Genomic DNA, 16,516 nt, shown 5'->3' with positions numbered 1-16,516 from the left:
TGGAATAAGAGATGCTGAAATAATATCTGTAACATCAGTCTAGAATAAAAACTGTTCCATAAAATTTGTCCCTTCAAGTTACCTCCTGATTGTAATGGTACAAATTGTTGGACAGTTTATTTAAAAGGTCAACAGAACTATACTTGTGTATAGCTTCAGCCCATCACTTTTGCCAAACCTTCCTTGTTGATATCTCATAGCTTGTTTTATTTCTGCCCAGTCCATACAGGCCAGATCAAATGGAAGATAAGCCCTTTTGGTGACAGATCAGACACACAGGAGTCTCATCTGTTCCTATTTCGCTTCCTTCTTCATGTACCTCAGAAACTGATCATGATTTCTGCTTTTCTTTGCTGTATTCACTTTTCCTATTAAAACTGCTGTCACCCCTGAAAATTCTAAAAATAACAATGTAGATATGTCAGAGTGGGTGGGAGGAGCATGGTGTCAAAGGAATAGCATAGGCCTTGGAGTCAGAGAACCTAGGTTTAACTCAGTTTTATTACATGCTGCTTATGTACCTTGAAAAAGCTATCTCAAAGGTGAGAAAGGTGTCTCTCTAGATAGAGATATCCACTCTCATCTGTAAAAGGATTCAGTTGATTAAACTACATGATGATATCCAAGGCCTCTTCCAGCTCTAAAACCTATAAATTCAATGAATACAGGAGTACATATAGCTTATTTATTTTAGAAATAACTGACCGTTCTTGCAATTTACAATGGTCAAACTTGTTGACAAGGGAACTACAGAGTGCTAATGACACCATGTCACAATGTGATATCGGCCCATTCTAGTTGATCCCAGAGAGTACTATCAGGTTGGCAGACCTTCCCTTAACCTGGTGCTGCTAGCACCCAATTCCTTTTCCCAGCACCAATTGTGCTGGCAAATAGAGAGTGTAGTGTTACAAAAAAAAAACTAGCTAGAAACAAATTCCATGGAATCCCAAAGAACTTCATATTTTAATTGTAGGATGAATTTAACTCAATAAAAATTTGCTAAATACCTGTTGTGTGTAGAACCCTGTGCTAGAGGTAGGGGAGGTACAAAGGTTAAAAAAGAAACAGTTGCCCTGGAAGAGGTAACAACATTACTACTCCTTCCATAACAAACCAGATAATCAAAAAGCCCACAACCACATGCTCCCTTTTTTATCTGTTCAATTCCAAGTAAAACTGTCCTCAAAATTCAAACAAGTCAATCACTATTTTAAGATTTACAGATATAAGGATCTCATTTTCAATAACTTTTTAAAAAGTATAAAACCTATGTGTTTTTTAGCTATTTATTATATACAAACTAGTAAAAATCACCAACCTAAACCATACGGTTTGTGCTTAAAAGCCCCAATCTCTGTTTTTCAGGTTGTTTCTTACTTAATAAATTCTGAAATACTTCTTACTTTTCCTTCAGAAGTACTTGTATCATGAAAATCTTATCTATTATTTTAATTTCTTTTACTCTGTAGGACAAAGGCCCCCCAGACTACAAAACATTTCAAAACCTCATCTCAAAATGAGGAACTCATTTAAAACACTTACCTTTATGGGAACCTCAAGGTTCATTTCATTGATTTCAATTTTAAGTTGGAAATGGCCTTAGAGTTCATCTATACCTTAAAGATGAGGAAACTGAGGCCCAAAGAAGTTAAATGACTTGGCTAAGATCACATAGTTTAGCTAGAAGGGAATGGCAGACACAATCCTAGTCAAGTCTCCTGGTTCCCAGTTCATTATTCTTTTAACTGGTATAACCATTAAGGCAATAACATCACAATCAAAGTATAATGAATATAGACAGATCATAAAGAATCACATAATTTTAGAATTAGAAAGGACCTTAGAGAGAAGACAAATCCTCACATTTTACAATTGAGGAAACAGGTACAAAGAATGTTACTTGCTCATGGTCACACAGCTAATTGGGGGCATAGCTAGAACCAGCATGGGTTCTCTCATAAAATTATTGGGTAATAACCTTCAAAAGATCCAAGTTGTTGGCTTTGAACATATACACTAAGTTGTAAATTTAGTCCATCCATCTGAATAAAACCCTTATGGAAGGGACAAAGCCTTGAAACAGAAGCTTAAAAAACCCAACACCCTAGGTTATACACATAAATACATACACACATACATACATAAATGTATGTATGTATACATATATATGTATATTATCAGCAACCACTTAAGAGAACATGATAAAATAAAAGATGAAAAGTCATCTTCACAATAAAGGGTTGGCCAAGAACTTAATATGTTAGAACCATATGACCATAAAATACTCACTAACAAGCGAGAAGTATCATGGAGGACATCTGGATAAATGTCTTTTACAGATTAGAAAAACGATTTAAAATTAAGAGAATTTGCTCTAAAATTCTAGCGATCCAAAAGTCATATAGTGGTTAAATATAAAATATAAAACTCTCTGATATTATGAGGTATAAGGACATAGCTTTGTTTTTAAAAAGATAAATAAAGTTTCAGATAAATGATAACATTATTTTGGAAAAGTACCAAGCATGTAAATAACATAGGGTTATGTTAAGAATAATCAAAGGTTAGAGAGCATTTTCAGTCCTCTTCTTTGTTAACTCATTTACTTAACCAGTCGTCACTTTGTTATGAAGGAATCTAAATACATAAAACTTTACATTTAATTCTAAAGATAACAAAAATATTAGATATTTTAGGAAATATGTGCTATAAAATAAAATTTGTATATTCTAAATATGCAAACACAATTCAGTATTTTTAAAATTCTTTAAAAAACAAAATAAATAAGTACAATGGAACAAGTTAAAAGTGAAGGAAACAAGAAAAATTTGAAACTAGAAATCTTATGAAAACAAATGTTGAAAACTATTTGTACATGTAACTGGAAAATAATAAAATACTTTTATAATTAAAATGAAGGAAACACTAAGGTCATTGAAATGAAAATCATTCTGTATGTTCTTTTATTGGAAAGTGGTTTGATCTGAAAAACATTTAGATTTTAAAACTGAATTTTTCTGGCTTAAAAATCTCCTTTCACAATTCTCTTCCTAACTTAAATGTATATATTCCACTTTTTTTTCTTTGATAGTAAAAAAAAATTAAGTTAATTAAAAAAAACACATGGAAAAAATTCATATATCCATGCAAAATACAGTTTCTTTTATTTCCACTATGAAAAGGGGGTAGCTGGCAGCTCTACTTTTCCTCTGTCCTTTTTCCATGAAAAAAATCTGGTGAAATTAAAAAAAGAAAAAAAATATTTCTGTAGCTTGTCTTTATGCATCAGTATTGTAAAACTGCAGTGGTTAAAGGCTGGTTTTTATTCATTTGGGTCCAGAAATGAAGGGTTCCTCTTTCCTTCCCATTTCTCTAACTTTAAAGACACTTAAAGGACCACTAGTAAATGATTTAATACTAACCAATTTTAAGTCCTAAATTAAATATGGGGGCATGCCATAGAACAACATTGCTACTTCTTTCTCACTAATTTTGAGGACAGTTCTCTCTCTCTCTCTCTCTCTCTCTCTCTCTCTCTCTCTCTCTCTCTCTCTCTCTCTCTCTCTCTCAAAACCCCATTAATTAAGACTAATTAGGAATTCAGACAAGGTATACCTGAGATGAGAAACATGAGAAAGGAGGGTAGTTTGCTTTGAAAGGAGAGCTGATATTCATAGACAGGGAAGATGGGGATGGGGATGGGTGAAAGAACAAGTGCTTTAATGTATAAATTAAAATTTATTCTAGTTAGCATTCAAAAGGGCATTGAGAGATTAAATGAATTGATCAAGGTCATTTTGCAAGTGTGTTAAGAGTCTGGACTTGGATCCAGATCTATATAACTCAGGTTGGCTCTTTCTTTATTCACTAAGTTGTTATTTATTGCCTCCAATAGGATATAAAAATTTTCATATATATATATATCAATAAATACATATACATAAGTCAAAGATACTTCATCAAATTGGAGGATAAACAATATACAAGTACAGCTTATTTTACAAAACAGAATTGATACGTAGGAAGCCATTTTAAAGGCATCAATTATATTTTCCCATGAACTTTTAATATAAAAGTTCTCAAAACAAATTTGTTCCTGACATAATAAAAAGATTCACATTTAAGAATGTAGCAAATCCCTTAAAGCATACATTTAAGAACAAAAACAATATTTTGATTGTGAGAGTAATATTCAAAATAAGTAAAAAAAAATACAAATACTGTACCAGAAAATTGTGTTCCCTTGAGCCTAGATCCGAGTGAGAAGCAGATGCTCCCTTGTGGGCTGGCCCTTTTGATATATAGATATTTCCTTTAAATGGCATCTTTTAGCTCTCTCATTCTACTTCAGGTACAATGAAACCCCTTATCGACATCACAGTTTATACTTTCCCACAATTTAAACTATCCTATACTCATAAAATTTTCCATTTTGCTGTCTAGGAAACTAGATCTATAAGTTCTTTATACAAGTTGCCAATGGACACATCATTTCTTCTTCTTTAGAGACTGACAGCTCTGTAACAGCAATTCAACAGATAGGGGATGCTCTCTACCTTGAACTAAATGAAAGTGCCTAGTTTCTTTGGAGGCAGCTTTTGAGTTACTGTTCATGTATCAGAAGAAATATTCTTGAAAATTTTCTATGTGCTCTCTAGGACGAGAAAAGCCAATAATTACCACTTTACTCAGCATTTGTGATGCCTTTTATTGTTGTTAAAGACAAACAATATCATAGGTAAATTAATTTCCCACCATTTTCTCTGTCTTAACAGTCCCTAGGAAAAACAAAAGAGGGGCATATTTTTAAATTTTAAAACCCTAGGGTTATGAACAAAAAGCTACGTGATGTGACCCTTAACAGGCATTTTTTTTTGTCTAATGCATTGTTCCTTGTATTTGGTGAACTGTTCCTACTGTTATTAATTATAAAACTAAAGATTTCTGTTCTGGTTAAGGATGTAATAATATCATGGAATTTGTTCATCTGTCTGATATTTTTAAAACTCTTGCTAATGAGGAGAAAAAGACATTCCTTTCATTTTTATTCCTCTAATAAGCAGGAATCCTATGCATTTAACAATATAAGAAGCATTAATATGGTACAAAGGCCACCCTAGTCTGTCCCTGAAAACTGAGGTTTCCTCTGAGTTCTAGTTTAAGCAACTTCCCTATACAGACTATCACAGGCACTACTCTTACTCACGTGATTGCTCTCTCCCAGGATGATGCCCTAAGCTCCTCTTAATCTATGTTTTTCTGAGTTCTACATTATTAAGTAATCTTCATTTAATATGAAGTGCAGGTACCGCAGCTCAAAATTTAAAGTATTCCCCAAAGTAACCAAGCCACCATTATTACTGGCTCAGATACGGTTGTCATGCTTCTCCTTTTTCTTCATATTAAAAATAAAGCATATTCTTTTCTTTTCTTATTTTTGTTTTCTTTTTTTTGGTGAGGCAACTGGGGTTAAGTGACTTGCCCAGGGTCACACAGCTAATAAATGTTAAGTGTCTGAGGTCACATTTGAACTCAGGTCCTCCTGAATCCAGGGCTGGGGCTCTATCCACTGCGCCACCTAGCTGCCCCAAGCATATTCTTTAAAAAAAAAAAACACAAACCAAAAAATGAATACTCCCATCTCTCTTCAATAGCAAAACATCCCCATTTCCACCCTGAAGTGTCATGGCAAATTTAGAAACTTATAAAAGGCTGAAAAAAAAAAGTTACAAAAAAATCAAGATAAAATAATAGCATCCTTCTACACAGTGAGGCATCATGTAAATTAAAGAAATTGGTTTTCCAAACTATTCTTTCTTTAATTTTAGATTACTGTATACTTTGTTCCATTTAAGTGGGGCACACCTTTTTTTCTTTTCTTTTTTTTTTGGGGGGGGCGGGGCAATGGGGGTTAAGTGACTTGCCCAGGGTCACACAGCTAGTAAGTGTTAAGTGTCTGAGGCCGGATTTGAACTCAGGTCCTCCTGACTCCAGAGCTGGTGCTCTATCCACTGCGCCACCTAGCTGCCCCAGGGCACACCTTCAAAGCATCTAGATTCTTATCACTGAGAACAACAAATCCAACCCTCAGTTTGTTTAGTTTTACTTATTCTTCAGGAAAAATACAAAGCATCATTTATATCTATGGAGGTTAAAAATGTAACTTAGCTTTTTAGGAACAATATATTAAAAAAATCACAAAATGGAATAGCATTCCACTAAAACAGAAGGCCTATGTTTCTTCCTTTGCAGTATTGTCTCACTAAAGTGTGTGTGTGTGTGTGTGTGTGTGTGTGTATACACGTCCACTTGCATGTCTCTGTGTTTGAGTTTCTCTACAACTTTTCTTCTCTGTCTCTTTTCCTACTTTTCTCCCATTAAGTTTGAAATGTAGTAGAAAGAGCCCTGGTAGAATTTGGATACACAGATTTGAGGCTGGGTTGTGAAATTTACTAGATAAGGCACTTGACCTCTCCTATGATTTAGTATCCTCATTAGTAAGGTAGAGGTAATAATATATGCTTAATACTACATACTACATAGAGCTGTTATTAAGAAAAGTGCTTTATAAATCCTAAAGTCTTAAATAAACTGTAAGATGATATTATTATTGTGTCCTGTCCATACTAAATTGATCACTATAAAAATATAGCTCTGGAATACACATTTTATTATTTGTTATACTTACTGAAAATAGTTCAGTACCCCTCATTCTTAATTATAAGAAGATGAGAGCATCATTTTATATTTATCTCTTGAAAAGGAAAAAAAAATCCCCAATTATCTTGCTTTCAAATGCTGTTCCCTTTGTTGTTCTATGAACTAAGTTTTTAAAACGGTCTTTTATCTTTGACTAAAGCTAAAAATGAGCTCTAAAAATTATCCAGCATTCAGGAAAATAATATGCAATGTTAAAAAATAATGTTAAATAATGATTTCCAGATGCTACACAAATAATACAACGTAAGTACCTTGCAGATAATATAAATAAAAATCTGTCCAAATATAAACTTGAACAAAATTAAAACAGAAATAAATGCATTTAAAGGTGTTAATCTGTATCATTTATATACTTAAAATGAAGTTTTACCACTCTTTGAGGCTGATCTCCAAGAAGCTCTCATTACCACAATCACACTATATTCTCCATGTTACAGTTTCTCTCTTTGGTAGTTATTATGAGCTATCAATTACTTAGAGATTGAAATACCCAGAAATCACATATTGTATATCATGTAAGAATAGCATAGCATTTGCTTTTCAGCACAGCAAACTACAATGTATAATTAAAGTTATTCTTTATTTTTTTTTCATGTTTCTACAGAAACATTCAGGAATTATCCTTGAAAAGTTGGGGGATATATACACATTATACACACAAAACTTTTTTTAATAAGCTACTATTTAGTCTATGTTGCAAATAACACTAAATACATTATGTCACAAATTAATCCAATAACTTCAAAAGTGTTTTATTAAGAAAATGAAAAATCATACACAAGTACAAAAAAGGACACCCTAGTTTTCTACTGGCCCATCTGTCTATCTCCCTTTTAGCCCATAGCATTTCCCTGAAATACTGCTTTGAAGCTTTGTCAAAGGGCAAAATAATTCTCTGGTTCCTAAGCAGTATACCAATTTATCAGATCTCACAGGTTTAATACAATTATAAATTTCCTCAATATTTCCCACATTAAGATTTAGAAGTTTGAAGGTTTTTTTTTTATTTTTAACCAATAATGACGAAATTACAGATACTCAAAGTATTGAAGAATTTTTAATCTACATCAGAGTGTCACATGAGGCCCTTGCTTTGGAATATGAGATCATTTATCCTACCTGCATGTAAGGTGAAGTGTCAAGATTCATAAATCAAATCAAATTTTTATATAGACAGCATCAGATATTATCCTGAGTTAAACTCGAAGTGACAGTTTTGCCTGTTGGTGCTTGGAGATGAAAAACTAATTTTTTCTGATTTTCTTTTAGAAACATTTTGTTAATGGTGCCAAACAAAGCATGTTAATTGTGTCTAATACTATTATTATTTTATTTTTTTGTTTTTGTTTTTTCCAGATGACTCCTCTATGGCCCCATTCCATTCTTTTGCTTTGATCAAATTCTGGAGAGGGTGTTCCTCACCACAAATATAAGAATTATAGTATATCTTTGAATCAAGTGACTTTTCAGTATGCTTTAAAATTATATCTTATTATAGTAGTGAGTCAAAGTACTCTGGATGAATATAGCCAACAAACTAGCAAATTCAATAAAAATTGCCTGATTCTGGGTCCTTTATATGGATGAGAGTAAGAACATTTGGTTCTTCTCCCTGGTGACTAGAGAGACCCCACAGAGAGGGTACACCAGATTCTCTTTGGGAGTGGTCAGCTCTAGTGTTTTTGCTTGTGGAGCCAAGCCACAGCTTTACATCATATTCTTCTCCCTGCCCCGGATCAATAAAGAAAGTGAAACTTGTGTAGGGCTAGGTGGCAGCAACAACATGAAGGTGCTAAACATACCATTGGATATTGGTCAAGAGCTTAAAATTTCAGATGACCACTCACTAAACCATAAAATCATCATTCCACAAAGCTTTTATTCACACAAAACTTGCACAGTAGCAAAAAAATTAAAACATAACTAGGCCACATATCAAAGAACAATGTACAATAGGAGATTTGAATTTCTCAATGGTATCAGAAAGAAGGTATTTCCATAAATAACATTTACAATTCTAGTGTTATGTTTTTCAAGGTGTCTGAAGCTTCACAGTGCTAGAATAAATTTCACCAGAACACATGCAAAAAATGTGCAACATGAGAATCCATATTAATGTCACATAAAAGCACACCAGTTATTGGTCATTCCAGCACGTTCATGCCACACTACGTTTCTAGAAACAAAACAAACAAAAAACCCCACATCCGGGTCCCATTCATTCTTCAATTATGCCTTTAGTCCCTCTGTTTTATTATAGTCAAACAGTCACTGTTAGTGCTCTTCACCACGCCTTTCAGGATGATGTCACTCCCTGCCTGCTGGCTGTCAGGACTGGGGGACGCCCCTCTCCCAGACTCACCTTCTTCCGGATGTCTTCATCATTAGCTCCAAGAGAGGCATAAAGCTTGAAAGCAGCCTGGCGAAGTTCATGAGCATGCTTTAAATCATGGTCAAGCTACAGAAAAAAAAATTGTGATCTGTCTTAGATGTTTAATGAGCTGAACTTCAAGGAAAGTTTATATATTTGACATGAAAAGAATAAAACTCCCAATTTATTAACATTTTAGTAAAATTTAATTAATCTCAAACAGGCGAAATGGAAATGCTTTCAATATTTGAGAAGCTTTATACATAGGTGTTTATTTGTGAAAAATATTAATAAAGAAATAATTTCAGTTATCACACCTCCCTAAACTGTATATTTAGATATCCACTTTGATAATGTGATTTCTATTCAAAGAATTTGTTAGGTTGCTATTTCTCTATATTCATAATGCAATGTCTCACCATGTTAGGAGTAGAATAAAGGGAAAAGTAGAAAAACGAATAAAGGAAAAGAAAGGAAAAGGGAAAAAAAAACAAAAGAAAGGTGAATATTATATAGAACACAAGAATATCATAAGAAATTGTTTCAGGTGCCTTGAGGTGCTATCTGTGACACTAGACCCCAGATCTAGAGGAAGAACATGTAGTAACAAAGTGTTTTGTGATGCTGAAGAAAATTAGCAAAGTTGTTATTCTTGTCACCTCAAAGGTGTACCTTGATTTCTGTGTTTTCTATCTTTTCCTTGGGGGTAGTGTGAGGACTGAGGGACATGTGTGGGAGAGATCAGTTAATCCTTCCTTGTTCTTCATTTATTTACATATATAATTGAAAAAATTCTAAGACTTCATAAACTATACAGCTAAAAAATTTGGTAAAACAGTATTACAAATTTTAAAAAAAATTATATATCTAAAAGTATTTTGAACTATAATTGTAAAATGTTTAAAAGTTTAAAATTTTCTATGATTTCTAAAAGAGAACCTTTTTGTGTTAAACATGGAGAGAAAAATAAAACATACCCTTTTGATATCAGTGATTGCACTGACCGAACTGGGATACTTGAAGTAATCAGCAAGCATTGCAATAAGGTGATCTGTTATGCTAGCAATTCTTTGTAGTTCAACATCTGGTTCAATCAGATAGGCAAGTGTTTCAGCTCCTTCAACTCGCTCCTCTAGCAATCTCTCCTTACTGCACATTCGAACCAAACAAGGCAAAGTCTAAAAAATATAAAAATTACTTGGATATTTTTTTAAAGATAACAGATTTCTGGCTTTATACATAACATTCATATATTACATTCAGAATACTCAATGGTTAAAATTTCCAAACGGTTGTCAGAAAATGATTTTTTTCTTCAAAGTGATAACAAGTAAAAACACAGCAGTGGTAAAATGAAGAGAATGAAAGAATTAAGTCAGAAAAATCTGGGTTCAACTACTACCTTTGACATTGGTTACCAGTATGACTCTGAGCAATAAGAGTGCACATTTATATAATTTTAAGGTTTGCAAAATGCTTCACATATCTCATTTTGATTCTCAGAGTAACTAACTATTATTAACCACATTTTGCTGATGAAAAAACTGAAGCTAAGAGGTTAAATAACTTGCCAAGCAAGATACACATATCTAGTGTCTGAGTAGGAATTTAATTTGAGTATTCCTGACTTGAAGTCCAGCACTTTATCCACTCTACTGCCTTAGCTGCCTCTCTGGGGCTCAGTTTCTTCATCTGTACAATGACGGGATTGGACAAGATGGTCTCAAATAGAACACCACATCTACAATCCCACAATAGAAATTAAATGATATATGTCATTTCTGGATCTTATACACACACACACACACACACACACACACACACACACACACACACACACACACTTTTTTTTTTTTTTGGCCAGGCAATGAGGATTAAATGACTTGCCCAGGTAGTAAGTGTCAAGTGTCTGAAGGCTGCACCTGAACTCAGGTCCTCCGGAACCCAGGGCCGGTGCTTTAGCCACTAAGCCACCTAGCTGCCCCCATGGATTATATTTTTCAATGCTATTTTTAGTTTAAGTAAAATAGAACTTCACTAATTTAGAAACTTTCATTAGGAATTTATCATTTTGATGATGGTCTGAAGTTAACTTCTATACTGTCTATAAAATATCTGCCCAAATAAAGCTCTGAGAATAAAATATTGTCTGCTGGAATATTTAGCCATGGGTATGAAACTACGTCAAAGATTTTTGAAAGTTTGAAAAAACTGACATAGAGGTAGAGTGAAGATTGTAGATTACAAGCTGGGAACCTCCTGAACTCTCCCAATATTCTCCTCTAAAACAACTTTAAAATAACTCTTCAAATCAAATTTTGGATTTTCAGAGACAACAAAAGGTCAGAGTGAAACCTTAATGTAATCTACTACACCTGGGTGGATACAAGTCTAGAGCATAGCAGGATCACCACCATTGGGCAGCAGTGATAACAGCAGCAGCTTCAGGAGATCTTAGCCCAGAGATGGCAAGGAGGTTGGGCAACTATGATTACAGGGGACCCTCTACTGTTACTGGGTGCAGTGGTGCTGACTGGCACCTCTATTATCTATGTGTCATAGTTCCAGGGAAGAGAAGAGCATTTGTGGTCAGTCACAAGAGAGCAGGGGCCCTGGGTAAAAACCAGGGAAGAGACCAGGAGAGCAATAACCGCACTTCTCTCCAGATCACACTACCTTGGAAGAATCAAAAATTGTAGCTCCCCAGAATTAGATCTGAAAATAGGAGGATGAACAAGCCTGAAGCTTGGTATGGTGTCTCCCCACCCCTAGGAAATCAGAGTCCAATTTTAACATAAAGTTAAAAGTCAAGAAATCTGCTAGGAAAAAAAAAAAGAATTTGACCATAAAAGGGTATATGAACTTAGAAAAAAACAACAACAGGAAAACAGCTATAAGCAAAGCCTTAAAAATGTGCTAATTAGACTCAAGGCAACTAAAAGTGAGTGGAAGAGTTAAAGAAAGAGATAAGAGGAATAGAGGAGAAATTGGGGAAAGAAATGAAAGTGATGCAAGTAACTTATGAAAAATTAATAACCTGGTAAAAAAGGCACAAAAAAAAATAGTTCTGAAAAAATAGAATTGGCCTAATGTAAAAATGCACTGAAGTACTCCTTAAGAAATAGAATTGGTCAAATGGAAAAAAAAAGTAAAAAAGCTGACTGAAGAAAATAATTCCTTAAAAATTAGAATTGGGAAAGTGGAAGCTAATGACTCCAATGAGATTTCAAGAAACAAAAGTAAAAAAAATTTAAAAATTGAAGAAAATGTGCAATCTCTCATTGGAAAAACAACTGCCCTACAAAATAGGTCCTAGAGAGAAGTTTGAGAATTATTAGACTACCTAAAAGCCATGATCAAAAAGAGTCTAGACATTATCTTTCAAGAAATTATCAAGGAAAACTACCCTAATCTTAGAACCAGTGGGTAAAATGGAATTTGAAAAAATCCACAGATCACCTTCTGAAAGAGATCCCAAAATGAAAACTTGCTGGAATATTATAGTCAAATTCCAAAGCTCCCAGGCCAAGGAGAAAATATTGCAAGCAGACAGAAAGAAACAATACCATGGAGCCACAGTCAGGATCACACAAGATTTAGCAGCTTCCATGTTAAAGAAGCAGAGCACTTGGAATGATACTCCAAAAGGCAAAGGAACTAAGATTACAACCAAGAATAACCTAACAAACAAAACTGTGTATAATCCTTCAGGGGAAAAAATGGATATTTAGTGAAACAGAAGACTTCCAAGAATTCCAGATGAAAAGACCAGAAATGAATAGAAAATCTGAAATTCAAAAATAAGACTCAAGCGAAACATAAAAAAGTAAACATGAAAGAGTAATTACAAGGAACTCAATAAAGTTAAGCTGTTTATGTTCCTATATGGGAAGATTGTATATGTAATTCCTGAGAACTTTATGATTATTAGGGCAATTAGGAGTACACACAGAGAACATGGGTATGGGTCAATTATGTTGGGATGATTTTTTTAAAAATGGAGAAGTGGGGCAGCTAGGTGGCACAGTGGATAAAGCACTGGCTCTAGATTCAGGAGGACATGAGTTCAAATCTGGCCTCAAACTTGATACTTCCTAGCCGTGTGGCACTGGGCAAGCCACTTAACCCTCATTGCCCCACAAAAAGAAAAACAAAAACAAAAATGGAGAAGTGAGAGAAAGATGCATTGGGAGTAGGGGGAAGGGAGAGGTAGAATAAGGAAAACTTTCTCAGATAAAAAAGAGGCATACAAGGAAAAGCTTTTAAAGTGAAGGGGAAAATGGGGGGGGGTGGCAGGCAACGCTTGAAACTTACTCTGATCAGAATTGGTTCAAAGAGGGAAGAATATGTATATGTATATGTATATGTATATGTATATGTATATGTATATGTATATGTATATGTATATGTATATGTATGTATACTTAACTGGGTAAAGAAATCTATCTTACCCCATAGGGAAGGAGGGGAAGGGGATAAGAGTTATGGGGGTGAGGGGAGAGAAGGGAAGGAGAGATATGAGGGAGAGGAGAGTAAATGAGTGAGTGGTCAGAAGCAAAACAGAATTTTGAGTAGGGACAAGATAAAAAGAGAATGATAAATAGAAGAAAATAGGATGTAGAGTAATACACAGTAATCATAATTGTGAATGTGAATGGGACCAGCTAATCCATAAAATGGAAGCAGATAGCAGAATGTATTAGAAACCAGAATCCAACAATATGTTGTATACAAGAGACCATACTTGAAACAGAAAGACACAATACACAGAGTTAAGATAAAGGACTGGAGCAGAATCTATTATGCTTTAGCTGAAGTAAAAAAAGGCAGAGGTAGTGATCAAGATCTCAGACAAAACAAAATAAAAAATAGACCTAATCATATATCAGAAGATTTGAAGGGATGAATCAAAAGAAAGTTTACAGCAATTTTGTCTGATAAAGGCCTCACTTCTCAAATATAAAAGGAACTGAGTGAAATTTATAAAATGTGAGCCATTCCCCAATTGATAAATTGTCAAGAGACACAAACAGGCAGTTTCCAGAAGAAGAAATCAAAGCTATTATAGTCTTATGAAAAAAATTCTCTAAATCACTATTGATTGGAGAAAGACAAATGAAACAACTATGAGGTAGTAAGTACCTCATGCCTATGAGAAATGACATGCTGGAGGGGATAAGGTAAAATAGATATATTAATGAACTGTTGGTAGAGTATTGAACTGGTCCAACCATTCTGGAGGACAATCTGGAACTATGCCCAATGGGCTATAAAACTATTCACACCTATTGATCCAGTAAAACTACTACTAGGTCTATATCCCAAAGAGATTGAAGAAAAAAGAAAAGGATCTATAAGTACAAAAATACATATAGCAGCTCTTTTGGGGATTGGCTGAATAAGTTGTGGCATATGATTGTGATGGAATAATATTATAGGTTTCCCCTTTCCCCATCCCCAAATTACCTACAATCAAAGTGTTAACTCTATGTAGTTCTTATGTCCCCTATGGTATATATTTTCAGAGGCACGATGGGAAACTACCAGTGGGCAATTCTAATAATAGATGAAGCTATAATTTTAGCTAACAGTCTTATCATTTCACCTTTGAAAAGTTTCAGTACTTACCATTCAACCATAGATTTACTTATCAATATTTGGTATGCCAAATAGTATGTTCTATGTATTTAACATTATTTTATCTAGTACTTCTGGGTTGTATTTCAAAAGGCAATTTAGTAAAGGGAATCTTAACAACTAACATCTTCTATGAAACTTTACTAATGTAGTCCCTCTACTGATCACTGTTATCTCAGAAATTTTATTACAAGAACATATTTTAGCATTTAATTTCTGTTTCAGGTATAAATATAAATATTTTTGTTATCAAATTGTTTCAGTCACGTTTGACTCTCCATGACCCCATTTAGGGTTTTCTTGGCAAAGATTCTGGAGTGGTTTGCCATCTTTTTCTAGTTCATTTTATAGATGAGGAAACTGCGGCAAACAGATTTAAGTTACTTGCCCAGGGTCACATAAGTGTCTGAGGTAGGATTTGAACTCAGGTCCTTCTGACCTGGAGATCAGGGCCTGTTGCTCTATACACTGTACCAACTAGCTGTCCCTATGTAAATATACATCTATCTATTTATATAAGTATATGACGCATACCTATAGACAGATGCACAGAGACATAAAATATACATATGTAAAATATCTTTGCTATATTTAACGATCCTTTATCATAGGCTTTAAAGTCTGTGGGAAGTATCCCTCAAGTTCTTTTTGTGTCCCCTATAACATCCAGTTTGTCTCTCAGTTTTCAACAAAGCCTTCTCTGTTTGTACTTAATTCCCTAATCTTTCCTTTTAAACAAAAACTGTCTTCGCTTTCTTTAATCAATGCTTCTGTTTTGCTAGACAGCTGGGCAGAGTTGCCTATTCTTGAGGACTGGCATTTATTTTATTTTATTTTTAAAATCTGGGGTATCACTGAAAGAACTGGAAAGCATTTTTAGCAGAAATTAGGTTTAGAACAACATTTTATGCCATATACCCTGATAAACTCAAAACAAATATCCAACTTGAATGTAAAACATTGTACCAATAAAAAGAAGAGCATGAAATTGGGTACTTCTTAAAACTACAGTTGAAAAGTGAATCCTTAACCAAACAAGGAAAAGGAGAAATCATGAAAAATAAAATAATTTCAATTACATGAGAATAAAAAGCTTTTGTTCAAGCAAAATCAACATGCCTGGGATAATAAAGGAAACTACTGGTTGGGGGAAAAAATGTTTCTGTCAAAGGTCTGATAGCCGAGATATATCTATCTGTATTAATTCCTTAACCTAGAATAATTTCCCAATGGACAATAGTCAAGAGATATAAACAAACAATTCTCAAAAGAAGAACTGTAAACTATGATCAACCATATGAAAGACTGCTCCAGTTTATTACTAAGAAGAAAACTGCAAACCAAAACAAATCTGAGGTTTCACTTCACCTCCAGCAAAGTGACAAAGATGACAAAACATAAAAATAGTCAACATTGGAGGGGCTATGGACTCATTAATACACAATTGATTTAGATGTGAATTGGTCCAATCATTCTAAAAAAACATGGAATTATAATAAAATGGCTACTAAATGACTATATACTTCAACTCAAAGATTCTACCATTAAAGATGCACCTGAAGAAGTCAATGACAAAAAGGTGTCACATATATCAAAATATTCACATTGGCATGTTTTGTGGCACCAAAGAATTGGAAACAAAGTACATGTCCATCAAAGGAGAAACAACAAAGCAAACTAGTAGATAAATGTAATGGAATATTATTATACCTAAAAAATAATGACTATGATGAAGCCAGAGAATTATGGGGAGACTTCTAAAAATAGATAAAACTGAAACAATCA

General features: G+C 33.9%; 1 protein-coding gene across 2 annotated transcripts in view; it reads right to left on the bottom strand.

The window, feature by feature from the left end:
• Positions 1–16,516, bottom strand: part of ARMC8 (armadillo repeat containing 8) — a 97,976-nt gene that overhangs the window by 20,263 nt on the left and 61,197 nt on the right. The window contains exons 11-12 of one of the 2 annotated variants that reach the window (XR_006355636.1): positions 10,072–10,272; positions 9,086–9,181 (exon numbers count right to left, since the gene is read on the bottom strand). Coding sequence is in view for 1 of the 2 variants with exons in the window: in XM_043994533.1 (XP_043850468.1) it covers positions 9,020–9,181; positions 10,072–10,272 (363 nt within the window). In the remaining variant the exon portion in view is untranslated. Of the gene's footprint in view, positions 1–8,582; positions 9,182–10,071; positions 10,273–16,516 lie in introns of those variants that run through there. The other variant, XM_043994533.1, reaches the window with a different exon arrangement.

Source organism: Dromiciops gliroides, chromosome 3 (genome assembly GCF_019393635.1).
Source record: "Dromiciops gliroides isolate mDroGli1 chromosome 3, mDroGli1.pri, whole genome shotgun sequence".
Taxonomy (NCBI): domain Eukaryota; kingdom Metazoa; phylum Chordata; class Mammalia; order Microbiotheria; family Microbiotheriidae; genus Dromiciops; species Dromiciops gliroides.
This window is presented reverse-complemented; position numbering and strand designations above follow the sequence as displayed.